Source organism: Pyrus communis, chromosome 10 (genome assembly GCF_041283825.1).
Source record: "Pyrus communis isolate YQ-2024b chromosome 10, ASM4128382v1, whole genome shotgun sequence".
NCBI lineage: Eukaryota > Viridiplantae > Streptophyta > Magnoliopsida > Rosales > Rosaceae > Pyrus > Pyrus communis.
The window spans coordinates 29176831-29195960 of NC_142574.1; the positions used below are offsets into that span (position 1 = coordinate 29176831).

The 19130-nt window shown below is 38.8% G+C and overlaps 4 protein-coding genes across 4 annotated transcripts; 2 read left to right on the plus strand and 2 right to left on the minus strand.

Annotated features, from left to right (window-relative positions):
• The first annotated feature begins 64 nt into the window (after positions 1-64).
• LOC137730220 (heat stress transcription factor A-4c) lies at positions 65-2690 on the plus strand. Its single transcript, XM_068469288.2, has 2 exons — positions 65-1402; positions 1552-2690. The coding sequence occupies exons 1-2, from the start codon at positions 1187-1189 to the stop codon at positions 2605-2607; spliced, it is 1272 nt and encodes a 423-aa protein (XP_068325389.2). The 5' UTR covers positions 65-1186; the 3' UTR covers positions 2608-2690.
• Positions 2691-3300: 610 nt separating this feature from the next.
• LOC137730221 (uncharacterized) lies at positions 3301-4850 on the minus strand. Its single transcript, XM_068469289.2, has one exon. It carries the CDS (start codon positions 4626-4628, stop codon positions 3438-3440), a length of 1191 nt encoding a protein of 396 aa, XP_068325390.2. The 5' UTR covers positions 4629-4850; the 3' UTR covers positions 3301-3437.
• A 1730-nt stretch (positions 4851-6580) lies between these two features.
• On the plus strand, positions 6581-7389 carry LOC148693850 (uncharacterized). The gene is made up of 2 exons (XM_088678123.1): positions 6581-7007; positions 7090-7389. Exons 1-2 carry the CDS (start codon positions 6717-6719, stop codon positions 7387-7389), a joined length of 591 nt encoding a protein of 196 aa, XP_088534249.1. The 5' UTR covers positions 6581-6716.
• Positions 7390-11616: 4227 nt separating this feature from the next.
• Positions 11617-14376, minus strand: LOC137728841 (U-box domain-containing protein 17-like). Its single transcript, XM_068467618.2, has one exon. The coding sequence runs from the start codon at positions 14004-14006 to the stop codon at positions 11853-11855; it is 2154 nt and encodes a 717-aa protein (XP_068323719.2). The 5' UTR covers positions 14007-14376; the 3' UTR covers positions 11617-11852.
• Positions 14377-19130: the final 4754 nt, after the last annotated feature.

Below are 19130 nucleotides of genomic sequence, written 5' to 3' on the forward strand. Positions count from 1 at the left end.
AAGAGGTCCGTTAGCATTGATCTAAAATGTTTTGTCTCTATGTCTTAAATTATTTTTCTAGTGAATAAAATAATTAAATCCTTGGGAAAAAAAAATTCTGTACGCGTTTCGAAAACAAGGATCCCCAAATATTCGGCCCATTCGAATCGTTTTGGGGGGCTTCGCAGTCGAATTTGCTCGCCCAAAGCCGATCACCCTCTCTCTCCTCTCTGCAACTTCCTGCTACTGACCCCCTCTATTCTTATCAACTTCTCGTTGCTTTCGCTTCAAGCCTTCCGTTCCATTAATTTTTTTAGTTTTTCAAACCTCCCGACTTTTCAAAGAATGCGAATTGAAACTGTAATTTCGTTTCCGGAAACTGTTCCAACGAGCTGCAAAACGACTCGTCAAAAATGCGATTTTGTTTCGAATTCTCCAACTAAATAAATCAGAGTTGAAAAGTCATCTGAGATATTTGATTTTGGTCAATTGCTGGATTCTTGTTTCCGTTTCTTCGGGGTTGACTGAACTGCGACTTCTGGTAATTAGCTAGAATTTTCAGTCGTCCCCATTTGGGGTATTTTTATTGGGTTGAATTTCGAGTCCCCAGTTGAAAATTCAATGCGATTTTCATTTGGGTTCTTCTGATTCAATGGAAAGTTGAGGTCTTGGAAGGTTCTCTTTTGAAGGGTCTTCAGCTGGGTTTTGGGTCCCATTGATATTGGAAAGTTTCGTTTTTGGGTTGAGATAATGTAAAATTTGAGGTTTTCAAATCGAGTTTTTGTGAGCTTGAAGGATTTGATTTTTTTTCTGGGATTTTAGAGTTTTGTGGGGGGTTTTCGGGTGCTCTTGATTCATTGGAAAGATTCGTTTTTGGGTTGAAAAATGTAAATTTGAGGATTTCGAATCGATTTTTGGGTCCTGCGTATACAAGTGAGCTTGAAGGATTTGATTTTTCAAGAATATTAGAGCTTTGAGCAATGAGGAGTGGTTGATCATTTAGCTAACCTTAATTCATTTGGAAAGTTTCGTTTTTCGGGTTGAAGGCATGTAAACTCGAGGTTTTCGGATTGGAGTTTTGGTCCTGCATACACAAGGGAGCTTGATGGATTTGAACTTTCTGATATTTTAGAGTTTCCGAGATGGGGTTGTTGATTTAGTTCTGGGTTTTGATTTGGGTTGTGGGGAATTGAATCAATTGATTAGGATGGAGGAAGTTCAAGGTGGCACGAGTTCGCTGCCTCCTTTCCTTTCCAAGACATATGAGATGGTAGATGATGCTTCAACAGATTCAATTGTGTCATGGAGTGCCAGTAATACGAGCTTCATTGTTTGGAATCCGCCGGAGTTCGCTAGGGATTTGCTGCCAAAGTTCTTCAAGCACAACAACTTCTCTAGCTTCATCAGGCAACTCAATACCTACGTAAGTCAATCGAGTTTTTTAACTCAATTCCGCTTCAGTTTCAGTTTCAGCTTGCTTTCTTTTGCTTCTGTTGTTTGACATTGGTGTATACACATTTATGGTATGCTTGTAGTTTTAGTTGCTTAAAGTGATTTGAATTATTACAATAGGGTTTTAGAAAAATTGATCCGGAGCAATGGGAATTCGCCAATGACGATTTTATTAGAAGTCAGCCACACATTATGAAGAATATCCGTAGGCGAAAGCCGGTGCACAGCCACTCTTTGCAGAATCTTCAAGTCCAAGGGCAAGGGACTTCATTGTCTGAAGCTGAACGGCAGAGTATGAAGGTTGAAATCGAGAGGCTTAAACATGAGAAAGAACGCCTTGGTGTGGAGGTACAGAGGCATGAGCAGGAGCGGCATGGATTGGAGTTGCAGATGCAGTTCTTGATGGACCGTTTGCAAGACATGGAAAAGCAGCAACAAACCATGGCGGCTTTTGTGGCTAGGGTTTTGCAGAAACCGCGGATTGCCTCCAATCCTGTTCCGCAGTTAGAAGTCCGTGAGCGAAAGAGAAGGTTGCCAAGAATCAGTTGGTCCTTCGATGATGCTAACAGTGGATATAATCAGATGGTTAGTTCACAAGCTGTAATTAGAGAAAGTGGGAGTACAGAAAAGTTGGAGCAGTTGGAGTCCTTCTTAACATTTTGGGAAGATACCATTCATGATGTTAGTCACAATAACATCCAGGTTGGTTCAAACCGAGAGGCGGATGAATCTACAAGTGGTAACGAAAGCACAGCTTTGTCTTCCATACAACTGAATGCTGACATTCGGTCAAAATCCCCTGGAATTGACATGAATGCTGAACCCCCTGCTTCTGTTGCTCCCAAGCCTGCTGCATCACAATCCTCGAAAGAACAAACAGCTGGAATTGCTGCTTCTGCACCCACCACCGCCTTGATACAACAAACATCTAAAGAAAAAACAGATGGAACCACCGCTTCTGCAGCCACTGGGGTCAATGACGTATTTTGGGAACAGTTCTTAACAGAGAATCCTGGTACGTCGGAAGCACAGGAAGTTCTGATCGAAAGAAAGGATTCCGATGGTAAAAAGAACGACAGCAAACCTGGTGATCATGGTATGTTGTGGTGGAATATGAGGAATGTAAATAACCTTACAGAACAGATGGGGCATCTTACTCCAGTAGAGAAAACTTGATATTACTAGTTCTTTTATTCTGGTATAATTTAGGTATGAATACTTTGTTCTGGCTATACATAGATATTCTGTGTTTGAGTTCATTTTCTTCTTGATTATCTTTATATTCTAATTACTATTCTTATACCTATAAACTAATATAGCATCGTTTAATTATTTTTATGTAAGAATTTTACGTGCTTTTAATCTCGCTCTCCTTATGATGGCCATGTACGTTTATCAACAATTCACAGATTTTCATCCACGTTAACTTTTGTTATTAGACAATTTGCTGCGCTTCATATGGCTGTGCACATGAGTCTGTTAACCCAGTTGCCTTGAAGTTCAATGATCTTAATTCTGTTTCATTCCAACTGGGCATCTGGTGTTTGGTTGACTTGATAGTTCAACGAAGGGTCTTCAGCTCGAGTAATTGCTTCTTTTTCTATAGAATTTATATTCTTCGCTGAGGATATCTTCATGTGACACGACTAGTTGTGGGAAATACATAATTCTGAACTCATATGAAATGATTGTTTACAGCCTTATTATGCATCTCCTGTTTTGATGAAGTACTCTGTGGTTGTAGGTTCCTCTCGATAAGTAGCATTTGTACTTTTGATTTGAAGAACCGTACGAATTTTTGCGGGGTTTGAAGATTGAAACTGGGTTTTACCACCTTAATCTTCCCCGCATTTGTGCATCTTACACACATTGTAATTCTACATTTGCATTGCTTAGTTAACTTTCACAAATTTTGAAGCAGTAAGAGCAATTAGAATTAGAAAAGTAGTAGTGTTATGTACTTTACAATTTGGCTACAAGGTTTGCTATCATTAGCTAAAGAGAAATTAGTCACTGCCATATTGTTCATGCTGTAGTTCAGTACCGAAACAGGTCCGGTTCATGCCAAACCATACCTGCCGGAATACCTTGATGATGAGATCATGGTATTCGTCGGAATTCAAGGTTAGGTAACAAGCCAAGAGCTCTTCCAGATCCTCCGGCTGGGTTATCTTTTTCTCCACAATCATCTCAACCATGGAGTCTCTGAAGTCCTTCGGTGGGTCGAACGAGCACTTCACCACTGCAAAGCTGTTCAACCCTGTTCTTACCTGCTGTACCGCTCTCTCCTGAGCCTCACTTTCAGTCTTCAGTTTGGCCTTCGTCATGTCTTCGAGAGCCTTTACTTTGCAGATTTCGACCCTTGAAGCTGTCCGCGGAGAACAAACTCTGACTTTGCAACTCCTCCTTGTCCTTCTCCTCTGCAATTCCCTGCTTATGTAGAGAGATTTCCGGTGCTTCTCGCTCTTCGACTTTATGTGTTCCATCTTCCTTTCTTTCAATCTCTGCCAATCTGAACTCTGTTTTTCTTCTGCAGTCTCCGGGTTCAAAGCTTCTTCCTCAATTGTTTCCAGACCGGAAGTTCTCGAATTCCGTGAAGGTAAATCTTGATTCTTTACTGCTGCAAACATTTCCAGTACATCATTTCTCACAGAAGCTGTTGATCTGTCTTCTTTCTTAACCGCTTCTCGTTCGAATTCCTCCTTTCCGAAAACTCCTTCGTTCTTCATCCATTTCGAGTCTTTAGCAGTCCCAGGTTTATGCATGCCCATCAACTTCTGAGACCCTTCTCTTCCCTCCACTTTTCTACCACTCTTTTGAAACCCTCCACAAATGGATTTCCGAACGTCAAACTCATCATCCGAATCGTACCGCACCGACCTCAAAACCCCCCTGTGGTTATTCCCTTCAGCACTATCTTCCCCAAAAGACAGCCTCCAAAACGCATCATCCTCGTCATCATCCACGCCATGAAACCTCCCACCACCATGACTACCACACCTCGGCAAATCCAAAGGCGGAGAATTCTGCTTCTCTTTCCGGTTTCCCTTCCCGGGTTTCGGTTCCGAATTCCCACTCTTGTGCTTGAACTTGGAAAGCCATGAACTTGGAAAGACATGAGAGATCAGAGAAGGCTTTGAAGAAGAAGAAGAAGAAGAAGTAGGGGGATGCTTTTGCTTTTTGGTACCCCACTTCATGATTAAATTCCACCGAAAATCTGAATTCCAAAAGGGAATTTGGACTGTTTGGAGTTGCAGAGAAGGAAGATTGATCAAGTTGTAGGGCTGTAGGAGCTTAGAGGAAGGAGGGACGGACGGTTAATAGGAACGTGGGTGGGTGTGGGCAACGGGTAGTGTTTTTCTGGATTTGTTTTTCAAAAGAAAGGCCCGCCCTAAATCTTGTGACCACTCACCCACTTTTTCCCTACTTTTGTGCCTTCTTTTTTGGGATAAAAAGGAGAAGCAATTATGTGTTGTCTCTGCCCATCATAGCATATTAGCATTAACCTCACCACAAATTGGAGAGATTTTTTCCTGTACCGGAAACATGACCAAGTGTCGTAGATACTTGAAAATAAAAAATAAATCACTTATATTATAATATTTGATGTACTGGACGGTGTTTCTTGTACACTGAAAATTTTCTCCACAAGTTGGAGCGGCTTCACATTCATTAATGCATGAAAACTATATATTCTTGAATTTGATTTGCTATAGAACAATTCATTTATTACAACTTATTACAAAGTTAGAAACTAACTCAACTGAAAGCAAGTTGATGAGCAATTATGTGGTTAGAAAGGAGAAAACTTGTGTAGACAGTCAGATCACATGTACTGTTGAATTTTTATAGTCAAACAAACATCAATTTTTTTCTCTCGTGATCAAAGACTATTTAGTGTATACAATGATATAGAGCTCACTTTGATGACTAAGTGTAACTGTTTGGAAAAATTCTTTTGTGTTTCTGATTCTAAATAACTATGCATTCATTTCTATCATCACGTGACTAAAGACACATATAGGATTAAATATGAATTGTGAGATTGCATGCTTAATCAGGTTTTTCCATTGTCGTAGACATTTACTAGGGTTTTTTAATACAACATTATGAGGGAATGGGAAATTGAAATATTCTACTAAACGGGCACATGTGACATAATTAATTATCAAACTCGTCACCTATAATTACACGTTGTCCATTTATTTATTTCTGTGTGTTTTGGGTTTTGTTTGGGGCACGCATATCCGTTTGTCCTTTTTATTCCTACTTTTTGCTTTGTTGCTTTGTCTTTGGTCCTGAGTTTTGTGTCTTTTGTATTCAGTTTGGTCAAAAAGATTAGTACAGTGGGCCACTGGTCAGACTAGTTGAATGCAAAAAGGGCTCTGAATTGGTCGAATTGGGCTGGACTGATCTGAAATTTGGGAGGGAACCAAACATGAGAATTGCTAACCCACATCTAGATTGGGCTCCTAAACTTGGTCTTGCTCAATTTAGAATGCTATGAATAATCTTGTGACCATCAAGTTTAAAACACTTGCATAACATAAATTCGGTTACGTGGAGCATGCGCAATCCTTGGGCATCACATATGGGCCAATATGTTATGATACCACAAAGAAAATTAGGATTTCACCATAAAACCAATTGTCAATATTAAAAGTAGTTCAGCCTCTTAGACCATCTCCAACAATGGGCTAAATGCCAAATTTCCCCCCAAATTTCCCCCCCAAACCATCTCCAACCCATGCTAAAACATTGGGCTAAATGCCAAATGTTAAAGTTGGGCCAAATTCCCCCCAGAAAACCCCCCCCGCGCGACTGGACTCGCTGGCCCAAAGGCCAGTCTCGGCCCGCTCACTCGCGTACGCGCCCCACGCGGAGCGCTTGCAGACCTTGCCCGACAGGGTGGGCCCCGCTGTCAGCGGGTTGTCGGCCACCCAGCTGAAGTCCAACGGCTATTTTTGCAATCCAACGGATGTGTTTCAAGGCAACCAACGGTCCAAATTCAAATTTGATTTTTTAAAATATGTTATTTTAAAATACATTGAATCCAACGGTTGAGATCAAATATAATCAAATCTAACGGTAAAAAAAAAGATCTAACGGCCCAAATTTAAATCTAACGGTTAAAATAATTAAAAAAATTATTTAACTCAAAATTCACCCAAAAACTCTATAAATACCTATGTATTTGTTCAAACATCCACACAAAACTCAAATTTCTCTTACAATTCTTCCAATATATCTTTCTACCATTTCTTTCCATTTCCAAATTGTTCAACATGGCAAGAGAGCATATTAGAGGTCGTAATTGGACTTGTGAGGAAGATGTTGCTCTATGCTTGGCATGGGTTTCTATTAGCGAAGATGGTGCAGTTGGCACTAATCAAAATAAGAAGGTTTTGTGGGATAAAATCATTGCAAAGTTTCAAGAAAACTGCAATGGTAGCAGGCGGGATGGTGGTGGTGTTTATGATCGGTGGAAGACTATCAACAAAGCATGCACTTTATGGAAGGGAAGCTTGGAGAGAGCCGTGGTTGGCATGGCTAGTGGGAGGAGCGCCATAGAAATTGTGAGTTTTGTTCTTGATATTTTATTTGTCATGTAAATAATATTATGTTGCAACTAATTATTTTTATGTATTTTTTGCATAGGGTGACAAAGCAATGGAAATTTACAAGACAAGAGTAACACCAAAAAATCAAGTTTTTAAGTTGCAACATGCTTGGGACATCCTCAAGGATTGTCCAAGGTGGGGAACCGATGCTGACCAACAATGGGGAAGATTATTTCAACGTGAAGCTGCACAGACAAATGCCGGAGATGAAGGTGTTGCTGAAGGTGTCGATAAAATGACCCCATCTCCTTCTTTTGCAAGGCCCCCAGGAAGAGATAAGCCAAAAGGAAGCAAAGATAAAAGGGAAGTCCCAAGATCTGATGAGTGGACACTTTGATACCGGAATGGCAAAATTGAACGAAACTCATAGCGCTCGCCAAGAAGAAGCGGCTCGAATGCGTTTGCAAATGAAGGAAATCTCGGATAGGGAGGAAAATAGGTTTGAAATTGAATTCATGATGAAGGACCTCAGCCAATACACTCCAGAGAGGAAGAAGTTCTTACGTGGTAAGCAAAAGGAAATTATGCGAAAGTCTGCCTCAAGGAGTATGTTTCAAGATGATGAATCTTCTCAACCCTATATCCCAACATTTCAACGAAGTCCATCACCAAGTGAAGATAGTGGATATGATTGTTAAGTTTATGTAGTGTATGAATAATGTGCTTTATTAATTAAGTTTATTAATCATGTGCTTTATTAATTAAGTTTATTAATTATGTACTTTATTAATTAAGTTTATTAATTGTGCTTTGTGGGAAATTTAGTGATTTTTCAATATTTATCGGAATTTAAATTTTTTTAGATTAAAATGTTCATAAAATTAATTTACGATAGTCTACATATTTATTTAAAAAAATAATAATAATTTAACAAAAAAAATAGCATAAGTTCATTCTTTAATAATCCCGGGCTAAAATTTTAGGCCAGAACGGTTGGAGCAGAAAAGTTGTTTCTGGGCTAAAAGCTAAATTTTCCGGGCTAAAAAATTTGGCTTTTAGCCCAACCATTGGAGATGGTCTTATAAACCCTTGCATGGTTTGATCTTCTCAAATGTGGAACTTTTGTCCTCACATTCTCACATAACTAACTTGTGATGGGACATCTGTTCCTACAACTCTCATTACAGATCTCCCATCACTTAATTGCATGTAAATCTTTCTCCTAGTTTGGACCGTGTCAACGAATTTTCTGATACACAAAATCTTGTTTTTTAAGTTGCTCGCATTAAATTCAACGAGAATACTATTCTTGTCTAGAACTGTTGTTTCCCTGCCGTAAAACGCCCGCTCAGGAAAATTTCTCAGCCGATTCAAAGTCACTAAGTCATGCCTGCAATTTAAATTTTAATTTCGACCCTTTTGGTTGCATTTCTTAGCACATTCAAAGCCACTAGCAATGCTCCTGTTGAGTATTGATATGGTCAAAGACTCTCAATGCATTATAACTCCTTCTTTCTTTCGTACGACGGTTACTCAGTCACGTGATATTAAAATTTGTTTATATATTTTATTAATTATATTGTCCCTAAAACATAAACTTGTCAATCACCCATATTATAATAGTTGAATTAATAACAAAACGTGATGATATTATGTCTGTCTTGTTTAACACTGAGAAATCAACATTCACGTTTCAACCACGTTATATTGTAATAAAATATGCCGGCTACAAAGAAAGACATTAGTTCTATGAGGATTTTTTTTTTTTAATTGATGAATTATGAGGAATTGACATTCAACCATCTTATAATGACCTAATTATATATAAAAATACACTAATCCAAATACAAGGTTAAAAACTCGTGACTCCACCGAGACTGAAAACTACAATTCTTTCTCCAAAACCCAAGACTTCCTGCCTTGGAGGCAATTTATTAATTAAATTGTACTAAGAATTCCAGACTTTTCTTGCGGTCCAGGCAGTCCAAATCATGAACAAATGGAACAAAACCAGTGAGGGTTGCCTTGTTTTGAAGGTGAAGAAGAGAACCACTCCTCCACTGTGCACATTGTCATCCACATGGGCATTGCCAAATGGATGGATAAGAAGCGCACAAAGTGATATTCCTATGCTATTACCAAATAGAAAATAGTCTACGGCATTTTCCCTTGTAGACAAATCATAGTTTAACGTATGCATAAACATTACTTTAATCTAAATTTACAATAAGAGAAATCGAACTTGAATATAACGGAGCAAGTACTACCCCGGTCAACTAACCTAACCCACATCTACAATGTATATGAATTTCTTTTAGGGTTTTAACCATTTTTTTTTTTTATATGTATCATACTGTAATTGGGTTTTAACCAATGAGTTGGGATCTTTGGATCTTGATGTGGCAAAACAACTCATTGAATTGTTAATAAAACTTATTTAGTTTGATTTTGTCTTACATCATCATCATTACTAATCTCATTTCTATATTATAGTGATATCAAATTAAACTAATTTTAACAAGTATCCATTAACAATCCAATGAATTAATTTGCTACTTCTATTTGGATTTTTAATTGGGACCCAATAAAGTTCAAGTTGAGCAACTCCTTTAAAACCTAGCCCATCAGTTTTATTTTTTATTATTATCTTGTCCATAAGCGGTGATTTTTTTCATTTGTTTAATATGAAAGGGGACCAAGAAAATGGGGTATAAGCTGTAAGCAATATGGATGTTGTGCTATTTATCATTAGAAACCATCATTACTAATGCAACTGCTTTGATTTGGCCTCGACCAGAAAAACTTCGGTAGGATGTCTTATCACGTAATCTGTAAGTGCTTTTCACAAAAAACATGAGATTTGCTGTATTTTGAATCTTATTTGATTTTACTCAATATGAAAATTGACCTAATCAGACAACCTTGTTAAAGTACCGTTTCCTCTAACCACAAAATAAATGGAGCCTTTTGGTGCATCAGCTTTGATTACGTTCCCTTCCTTTCAATCCGATAGTAATAAGTAGGTGGGATTGCCTTAGTGAAAGGCATGCTTCCTCCTCCACTACACACAGTTGCCATTACAAAAGCTCTCGATTACAGACAAGATTCTGCTTCCAAGTGGAATTTTCCAACAGACTTCAGTGGTTGTGTAACGCCCATCCAAGCATATTCTCTTAAAAGATAGGTTAAAAAAGAAGCCAATTACATCTTCCAAGCTTTATCTCACCCAAGGTGCTCGAAACAACTCAACGAAAACAATAGGATTCCGACACTCGAATCCAATTGTATAATTGAGAGTGTCCGAGTTTTGATTAAAAAAAATCAAAAATTGGACACGTGTCCTCGCCTGATTGGTTATCAGCTCTTTTAGCAGCGAAGTCTTGTTTAGAAAAGAATGGATCAAGATCCTCTCTTGACCCTAAAAAACCGAGCCTGCTAAGCAGGCAATCGTGACCGTTGAAATTTGATCTAACGGTTACAATTATTATAACTTTTAGTAAGTCCTCTGTTTGCAGCTGTTGGATCAAATTTCAACTGCTACGATTGTCTGCTCAGCAAGCTGAGTTTTTTAAGGTCAGGGAGGATCCTGATCCGGAAAGAATAAAGAGTGCATCGGAATAGTGATGTGACGCTTGACTGTGTGACTAATGCTTGGCTGAAAAGAATCCATGGCATAGACGAAACCTCACCAAACCTGGCATTTGGTCATTCAAACAATTGAATGAAGAAATTATGTCCACTCTTACATCACGGACGAATAACCACTAATTCTAGTCTCCAGAAAGTTCCCCAATGAGGAAATATCTTCATCCCTTTCCCCTACACTCTTCCATAAAGTTCTTCAGACCTTTCAACAACTAAGCTGCCTACCGCGTGTAAATATGAGAGTAGAATTCTCTCTCGTCCAAATTCTCCTCCTTTTCAGTCTACTCTTATTTGAACGGTTACGATTATACTATGTCAACATTTTGTGTTGACTTTATAGAGAGATAAGAGGAGAGTGAGAAAGGAGAAGAGGGTAGGGGAAGGAATTGGAACGGAGAGAAAATCCTACTCGGTATGGATCTTAAAGTAACAGAAACATCAAATGACTTTCACTTTCTGAATATTCAAATGCATGCGACTTGAAAGGTATTATCCCTTTGCGCTTTTAAGTTTTTGCACCAAACGTAATCAGAAGTATTTTTTATTGTCGGTAAGCGCTTTTAACTATTGTTAAAGGTCTTGAACAGGCCCTCCGTATTTGCATGTGAATTTATCATTATTTATTAGATGTAATAGTAACAGTATCAGTCTCTGCATTCTCAGTCTAGATCAAACTTCAAATGTGACATTTCATGGCTCCAATTTGAGTACATAAGGATTAGGCAGAAACTTCAAATGTGACTCCTAGCATCAAATTCAGAAGAATTCCGATGGCATTACAATGTACGTCCCTATTCAGAAGACAAAACAGTATTTGGAGCTAATGGAAGACTTAACCCAAAACAGAGCGCAACAGCATTCTAGAATTCATAGGCAACCCTACTTAGTGAGATAAGGCACTTAAACAGAGTATTTGTTCAGACCGTCGAAACAACACCTCAAACTGCAGTTTATCAATGTAATTGTAATGGTCTTGCAATTTTTCTGAACACTTTCTGTTTTCGTTTGCCAAATCATTCAACATTACAATGTATACTGATCTTACACTAGAAGCTCGACAACACAAAGTATTCACTAAAATCACAGTAAATACGATACCCCTGTAACTTCTTTATGACCTCCAATTTCAATGAAAGAATGTGTAAATATTTCCAACAAAAATGGGAAGAACACATATAAGCAAGGAAGACTATAAATCTAGGGTTGATGTTACCACTACAAAACAGGCACGGAAATGGACAGCGGCACGGAGACATCACCTACGAAACTCGAATCCCTATTAGCAGCTGAGTTACCTGCAAGTGCATATCCCACGCCGAGACCACCAAAATGCATTGCTGCAGCATTCTCACACCTTTGGAACACTCTAGCAAGAGAAGCTGCCTTTCTTCTTGCCCGCTTTGTACCAGTAAAAAGCAACGTCTGAAGTAACCCTGCCAAAGCTGGAGCCTTAACTACCATCTCAGTTGCAGCAGCTCCACCGCTTCGGCACAGCTCGAGCAAAGCTGCAACTGCATTTTCTTTACCCCTTGGAGTCCCACCACGCATCATCCCTATCAAACCTGACACTGCCATGTCCTCTTTCGCCACCACTTTTGCCCCAATATGCTGCCTGACAACCAATGCCAATGCACCAGCTGCTTCCTCAGCAACCCCTTCGTTTCCCAATGCACTTACAAGCGCTGTAACAGCCCCAGCCTCTATCATTCTCATGCAATTTTCGGTGTGAGTTGACAGGTTATACAAAGCTGTCACAGCATCCTTCTTTCCTCTTGGGGTACCCTCTCTCAACAATCCTGCCAAAGCTTCGATTCCCCCTTCCTCGTCCGCTATTCTCTTCTTATAGTCATGAACTGCCGATAGACTAAACAAAGTTGCTGCAGCATTCTCCCTCGCCTCAGTCGTGTGCCCAAACCTCAGAACATTAACAATGGACCCCAAACACCCTTCTTCGTCCATAATTCGGCTTTTGTTTTTATCATATATCGATAAGTTGAGCATTGCAGTCACAGAATTCTCTTGGGCAACAGAGTTTGGAGACGAGAGTAACTTACAAAGATGGGGAATTGCCCCAGCTTCCGCAATGAAAGCGCGGTTTTCTCTTCCTGTTTTTGCCAGTAATCGAATTTCACGAGCAGCTATAGTTTGTGCGCACGGTGATCCATCCTCCAGCCGTTGGATGAGAAGCCCCGCGGTCGCTTTGTTGGCTGCAACAGCAGCCTTAGAGGGAGAAGCAGCTGCAAAGCTGTCTGCTGATGCATATGCAGACTCTGGAGGGTCGTACGGAATTCCATAAGCAGTGCACCACTGCATGATCAAATTCCTCAAAGCCCGGTTCGGAACCAGGCGAGTGCTGGGCAGCATTTGTCCTGTTTTCGGACAAGTACAATTCCCTTCTTCCAGCCACCTCGAAATTGAACTCCGATCATATGTCTGTCCTGTCGAAATGATCACTGGCTCTCTCATCAAATCCAATGATATGGGGCAGCAAAAGTCCTTCGGAATCGTTATAAAAGTCTCCGCAATCTCCTGAGCAATCAACCCTTTTCGGGGCTTCCTCTGATTGTTCCCAATCCCCAATTCAACCTCGTCTTCTTCGAAACCGAAAAGCAAAAACCTGCAATACCGAGTGAATGCCACAAACCCATTAAGCACCGAAACGGTGGGCTCAACGTCACCTTCGTGGTTCACAATCTGCTCCTCCAAGAACTCGATTTCGTGCCGGCAACTCTTGGCGTCTCGAATCCCCAATCTTTCAACGAAAAACAACCACAAATCGGCCGAGTCAGGAACCCGGCCCTTCTCGAATTCGTCAAGGAACGAAAAGAACTGAACCCTTAATTCTTCATCTCCTTTGTCGATGAACAGCATCGCCCTCCTGGCCTGTCGCTGCAGGAGCTCAATCTGTTCCCTCACGTCCTCCCCCAATTCGACGTCCTCCATCGGAAACACGTCCAAAAGGGTCGAAATTTCCTGATTCAAATCGTGAAAATGGCCGGAAATTGGATGGTTCTGAAGCAAAAGCCACAACTTACTTGACCGGGCGCAGTAATCGAGAAGTATTTTGGATCTGTATAGCAGCAAGTAGAGCTCTTTCAGGCAGATGACCGCCGTCCATGGCATAGCAGCCCCGGAGTCCCTCAGATACTCCAAGAGCACGAGAAAGATTTCGACTTTCCGCACCAGCGACCTCGAATTCCGCCGCTGGAAGGAGAAAGACTTGTCTGAGAAGGAGGAAACTATCTCGGCGGTGACCGAAACAAGGGTCTGTACAAGGGCCACGTCAGAGAGGTCAACCGGAGCTAAAAACGCCTCCAGGGAAGGTGACCTCCGCCGGCGCATCGATGAGAATATCGCCGCCGAAGCCATGAAGATTTTGAAGAAACAAGCAACTGGGCAGAGTCAAATATCCTCGACGAATCCAAAGCCTCTGGCTTTGATTGGCGGTTTTGTACAATCTTCGAAGGAAATGAAATGGGATTGTTTGGGAAATTGTATAAATGGTGGGGGACGATTCCGCGTTGCAAAAGCCGACCCGGGCGACTCGGAGGACTCGGTGGATTTCCGAAAAGTAGGAGGAGGACTTTAGTGTTTGTCTTCTCCCCTCTTTATATTTTGTTCCACCAATTTCTAGGAAAGGAGGGGCTTTGACTGAGAGGAGAGAGAAAGAGAGGAGAGAGAGAGAGGATTCAATTGAATCGAAAATATGAGTTAATATTTTGGAGAGATTCCAGTGCAGCGTTCGATGCTGTAGCAGCAGGCAGCAATAATATGGATGCCCAATGTCCACATTTCCTTTCTGTTTATGAGAAAAATTAATAAAAATGAATTAAAAATTTTTAATTTAACGATAATAATAAAATAAAAAATAAAATAAATAGTATAAAGATTGACTTTTTAGTATAAAAATATAATTTTTCGTTAAATTAAACAACAACAAAAGCTTAAAGTTTTCTTGTTTTTGTTGTTGTTGGCATTGCCGCTGGTTTCCGTGACCAAAAAGGACACGCGATTTCTTCCAGTTTACTTACTTCTTTGGACTTTGGATTCTTATGAAGTCATCCACCATAACAGGGACTCCGAGGTGGGAGAGGAACCTCTATGTTACATGTATATTCTTCAGGTTGTGATTCGTGTTAATAATATTATTCTCGTTCTTTTAGAATTTTACCGTTTAGTAAAATTATAATTCTTTATCGTTTGATCAATCTAATAGCGGAGAAAAAAAGTAAAACAATAAGGTTGAATTAAACAATTATTTTCTTTCCGCGTTGTATTAAGATCGAAAGGGAGTTAGTCCACAAGTTTCTAAGACCATAGGATTCAAGAAAACATGATTGCCAATGACTTAATGGTATTAATATCGTATGAAAAGAAACTTAGTATTGCATTAGTGACACAAGAAGTCACGGTAATAATACATCGTATCACAAAAGTCATTTTTTTCAAATGTAAAACGCCAAAATGGTTCCTCGGAGTTTTTCAAAACTAATCAATGTTAGATAGAAAATTTAAGATTAATGTGTCGTATTATTGATTTAGATCTTATCCTGAGGTGTAGATGAGTCATTGTGCAGTGTCCCATTATTTACGTGAAGAACACAATTTCTCATTGAATTTGGCTGCCATTTTTGGGATTCCTTTCCTTCAAACTGCCAGTTGAAGCCCACAGTTTTTGCGATCACCCTAAATTTCCCTATCACATAGCGTCATCACCCACCACTTTATATCAATTTTATGTGGACGTTGTTAGGATTGTTATCTGCGTAGATTTGCAATTGCAGCACGTATACAGTCTAGAATATGGTAATTGTCTTATCAAATGAAGTAAGAATTGACAAACACAAAAAAAAGCATTTGTTGTTAAATTTCGCATACGTAAGAGGATCAAACGGAAGCAAATTCTTTTCGCGTTCAAATCTCTCTTTATTCAAGTGGTACTTTGTCTTTACGTGTTTTTCTAAGATTTCTTTTTCAATTATGACCTATAGAGTCAGGATTCCAAAATTCAAAAACCAAACCCTAAGTCGTAAGTTCTAAATGGTTGTATCTGGACACAACTGAACATCTCATTCGAATGACAAGAACAACATTGACTTTTGAACTTGAAATGTTGATCGTATATATTCTCATAATTTTTTTTTCTTTTCACATTTGTCCTACCTTGATGAATGGTGTACACTCTACAATTGTAGGTACATGTAAGTTGATTCTTTGGTGGCCAAAAAGCACATGGTATGGAGGAGGACCAAAGAGACAATAGAATCTACTTCTAATCTAACGGATGATCATTTTTTAGTGTGTTCAGAACATCATATGCATTAGTAAGTGGAGGACACTTGAAAAAGTAATTCTCAACTTATATTATAACATTTGACATATTAGACCGTATTCGTGACGCTTCAAGATTTGAACGGAGTAGCATGGTGGGTACGAGGAGAAAACTGTAATTGCAAGAGTATTGCATGATTGCTTTGCTCGAAGTAAAGCACTGGCATCGGACTTTTGATTCAAGGGTTGACTACTTAAAGATGTGGGGGCCACGCAGCTTTTAGGCGCGTTGAACTTTGGGGGTTATTATTTGGATAATATTAATACTAATATTATTAGTTGGGCATCAAATAGCCTGCGTTTTATGTCCACGCTGGCAAATTTTTTACTCTGACGAAAACGTCCAACACACAAGTTGACTAAGCAGAAACAACAGACAGACTCACCCTGCAACAGTGAGGGGTGGATTATGAGATTTTTTTTTTAAATAAAAAATTAGAGATTTTGGATTGAAAATCTGTTGTTGGTGTGAAAGTTAGACTTGTGATTAGGAGAGGTTGAAATACTTCTGTGAGTCTTTTCAATTTTCGAAATAGATGAATAATAGTGGCTTGTCACCGGTTGTTACTTTTTTGTTTTTAAAAAACAAAAGTGAAAATACAAAATTGTGCTCAGACTGCAGAGATTTAAAAAAAAAAATTATCAGAACCTAAAAAAAATGATAATTTAATTTTTATCAGGTGTTTTTGCGTCATTAATAAGTTAGTTTTTGATAGGAAATGTGAGACTCCAGTGAAATGGCAGAGAGTCTATATAAAGTAACTTTTAAAAGAGTCCATTAGATAGTTATTTTTAAGATAGTTCCTTTACTATTTATCACTTGCACGAATATATAATCCAGTAGATGTATGACTAAGAATGACAATGGTTCATAAAAAAATAAGAATTGTTTATGTTTTGGATAAAATTTTATATCGAGTTACATAAAATCGACATGACATGCACAAAAACAATCAGATTGCCATCTTAGTTGGTGGTGATATTATCTAAACAATGGATTAATATCTTTTTAGGATTTAGAAATTTTAACAATAAAAAATATATGTTCCATGGCTTTCGTTTTCATTTTGGGTCAAAAGTTTGGAGCTTTGGATTTTGATTTTTCATTATTAAACTATGATTTTGTGGCATTTTTCAGTAATTTTGACCATTCTATATCCAACACCTAATACCTTCTTTAATAATGTACGTATAAAATTTCAAATCAGTTTTTCTTTTTTTAAATATGAGTAATACTTGAGTAGGAGAAATCAAACTCGGAACCTTAAATGCAAGTTTGAAATTAGTTTCAAAATCTAATCATTTCAAGATTATCTTTCAACACAATTTAAATGAAAAGTATATAAACAATAACTTCACAATATGGTCACGCAATATTATCAATCTTCTCATTTTTTAGATGATTGTACGTATATAAAGGTTAAAATTTTCTTTTACACCTTACACTGAGTGGTAAGGTCATCTCCATTCCCATGAGGGTCAAAAGGCTCCCCTTAGCCCTCTAGCCCTGTAAGAAATTATATTGTAATGAACAGTGCTAGACCATATTTATACCATCTCCAACCGAGGGAGTCAAAGGGTCATAGGCCAAACATAGCCCTGTGACAAAAAATCATCTTCAACCGAGGGGGCCAAAGGGTCATAGGCCAAACATAGTCATTTGACAAAAAACCATCTTCAAACCGAGAGGGCCAAAAGGCCATAGGCCAAACATAATTTATTATTTTAATTAAATTAATATGGTTATTTAAATTAAACTACCATATTAAAATAAGGTTTTCGGACAAATTTTGAGCGTCACTTGTGACAAATGAATAAGCCTCTGAATTTTTTATCTTTATATAATCTCAATAATTTTTTTAATATGATTTCGAGTAACACGTGTCGTTATTGTGAGTAACTCTCCAGATTTCTTATTTTTATGTAATCTCAATAATTTTTCGGATAGGATTTCGAGTGTCACGTGTCGCTAAAGTGAGTTACACTCCAGATTTCTTATCTTTATGTAATCTTAATAATTTTTCGGATAGGATTTCGAGTGGCACGTGTTGAGATATAATTGGTTGTGCAAATTTTAGATAGGATTCTTATCTACATGACATTTTTTGTCTTCAATTTTCAATGTTGTAGGTATTTATAGAAAAAAATTAGAATTTTGTTTTTAATTTCGTCCAAAAAAAAATATTCTAATTCCAACATTAACCTAACAGCAGCTGTTGGCATTCAAATTGGCTGAGTTGGAGGGCTGGCTGGCTGGATGGCTGGAAATGGCCAACATGCTGACCTGATTTGGGGGTTTGGGCATGGTGGGGCCCACAAGCCCTTTGACTTAGCCCTCGGTTGGAAACGGTTTTCGTGTCATTCTAAGCTATTTTTAGCCCTATGACCCTTTGACCGGGTCGATTAGAGATGGCCTAAGTTTTTTCTCGTTACTTGAAGAAAATGAAATAGTTGGCTAAAACCGTATGCTGTCTCGATGGCACTTATTCGAATTCTCCTCTCTTCTAGTTAGACTATAATGTGACATCCCACATCTCCCATGGGAGTGATCCTTAAATGTATATTCTCATCCCTACCTAGCACGAGGCATTTTGGGAGCTCACTGGCTTCGGGTTCCGTAGGAACTCTGAATTAAGCGAGAAGGGGGCTAGAGCAATCACATAATGGGTGACCCAATGAGAAGTTGCTCGTGAGTTCCCAAAAACAAAACCATGAGGGAATGGTAAGCCCAAAGCGGACAATATCGTGCTATGGTGGTGGAGCAATCCCAGGAAGTGATCCGCCCCGGACGGGATGTGACAATAAGTTAGAATATCGTCATGTCAAAATGAGAAAAAACACGTGGTAGAAATGAAGCTAATTACGACCATAATTTTCTAGACAGTAACATAAACAAAAGGAAAACAAAGGGAGAAAAGGTTTCGGCTTTTATTCTAAAATGAAAAAAGATTGAAAGAATTATATGAGAAGTGAGTAATCAAGCATTATACACCGGGCCGTGTTTCCGACTCGGAAAAATTGCTCGTTTGTGATTCATCTCTTATACCAAATTCAAACAGACCGAACACGGAGTTTGAAAGTGTGACTGACTGAAAGATAATAATAATATTGCCCATTACTTGACCAAACGCCAATTGTGTCAAGAATTAAGCATTAATTTAA

Bases quoted from the DNA above. Each gene is read 5' to 3' on its own strand.
- LOC148693850 (XM_088678123.1), top strand. From the start codon at position 6,717: ATGGCAAGAGAGCATATTAGAGGTCGTAATTGGACTTGTGAGGAAGAT. The intron at 7,008-7,089 runs GTGAGTTTTGTT...TTTTTTGCATAG, and splicing joins GGAGGAGCGCCATAGAAATT to GGTGACAAAGCAATGGAAAT.
- LOC137730221 (XM_068469289.2), bottom strand. From the start codon at position 4,628: ATGAAGTGGGGTACCAAAAAGCAAAAGCATCCCCCTACTTCTTCTTCT.
- LOC137730220 (XM_068469288.2), top strand. From the start codon at position 1,187: ATGGAGGAAGTTCAAGGTGGCACGAGTTCGCTGCCTCCTTTCCTTTCC. The intron at 1,403-1,551 runs GTAAGTCAATCG...TTATTACAATAG, and splicing joins TCAGGCAACTCAATACCTAC to GGTTTTAGAAAAATTGATCC.
- LOC137728841 (XM_068467618.2), bottom strand. From the start codon at position 14,006: ATGGCTTCGGCGGCGATATTCTCATCGATGCGCCGGCGGAGGTCACCT.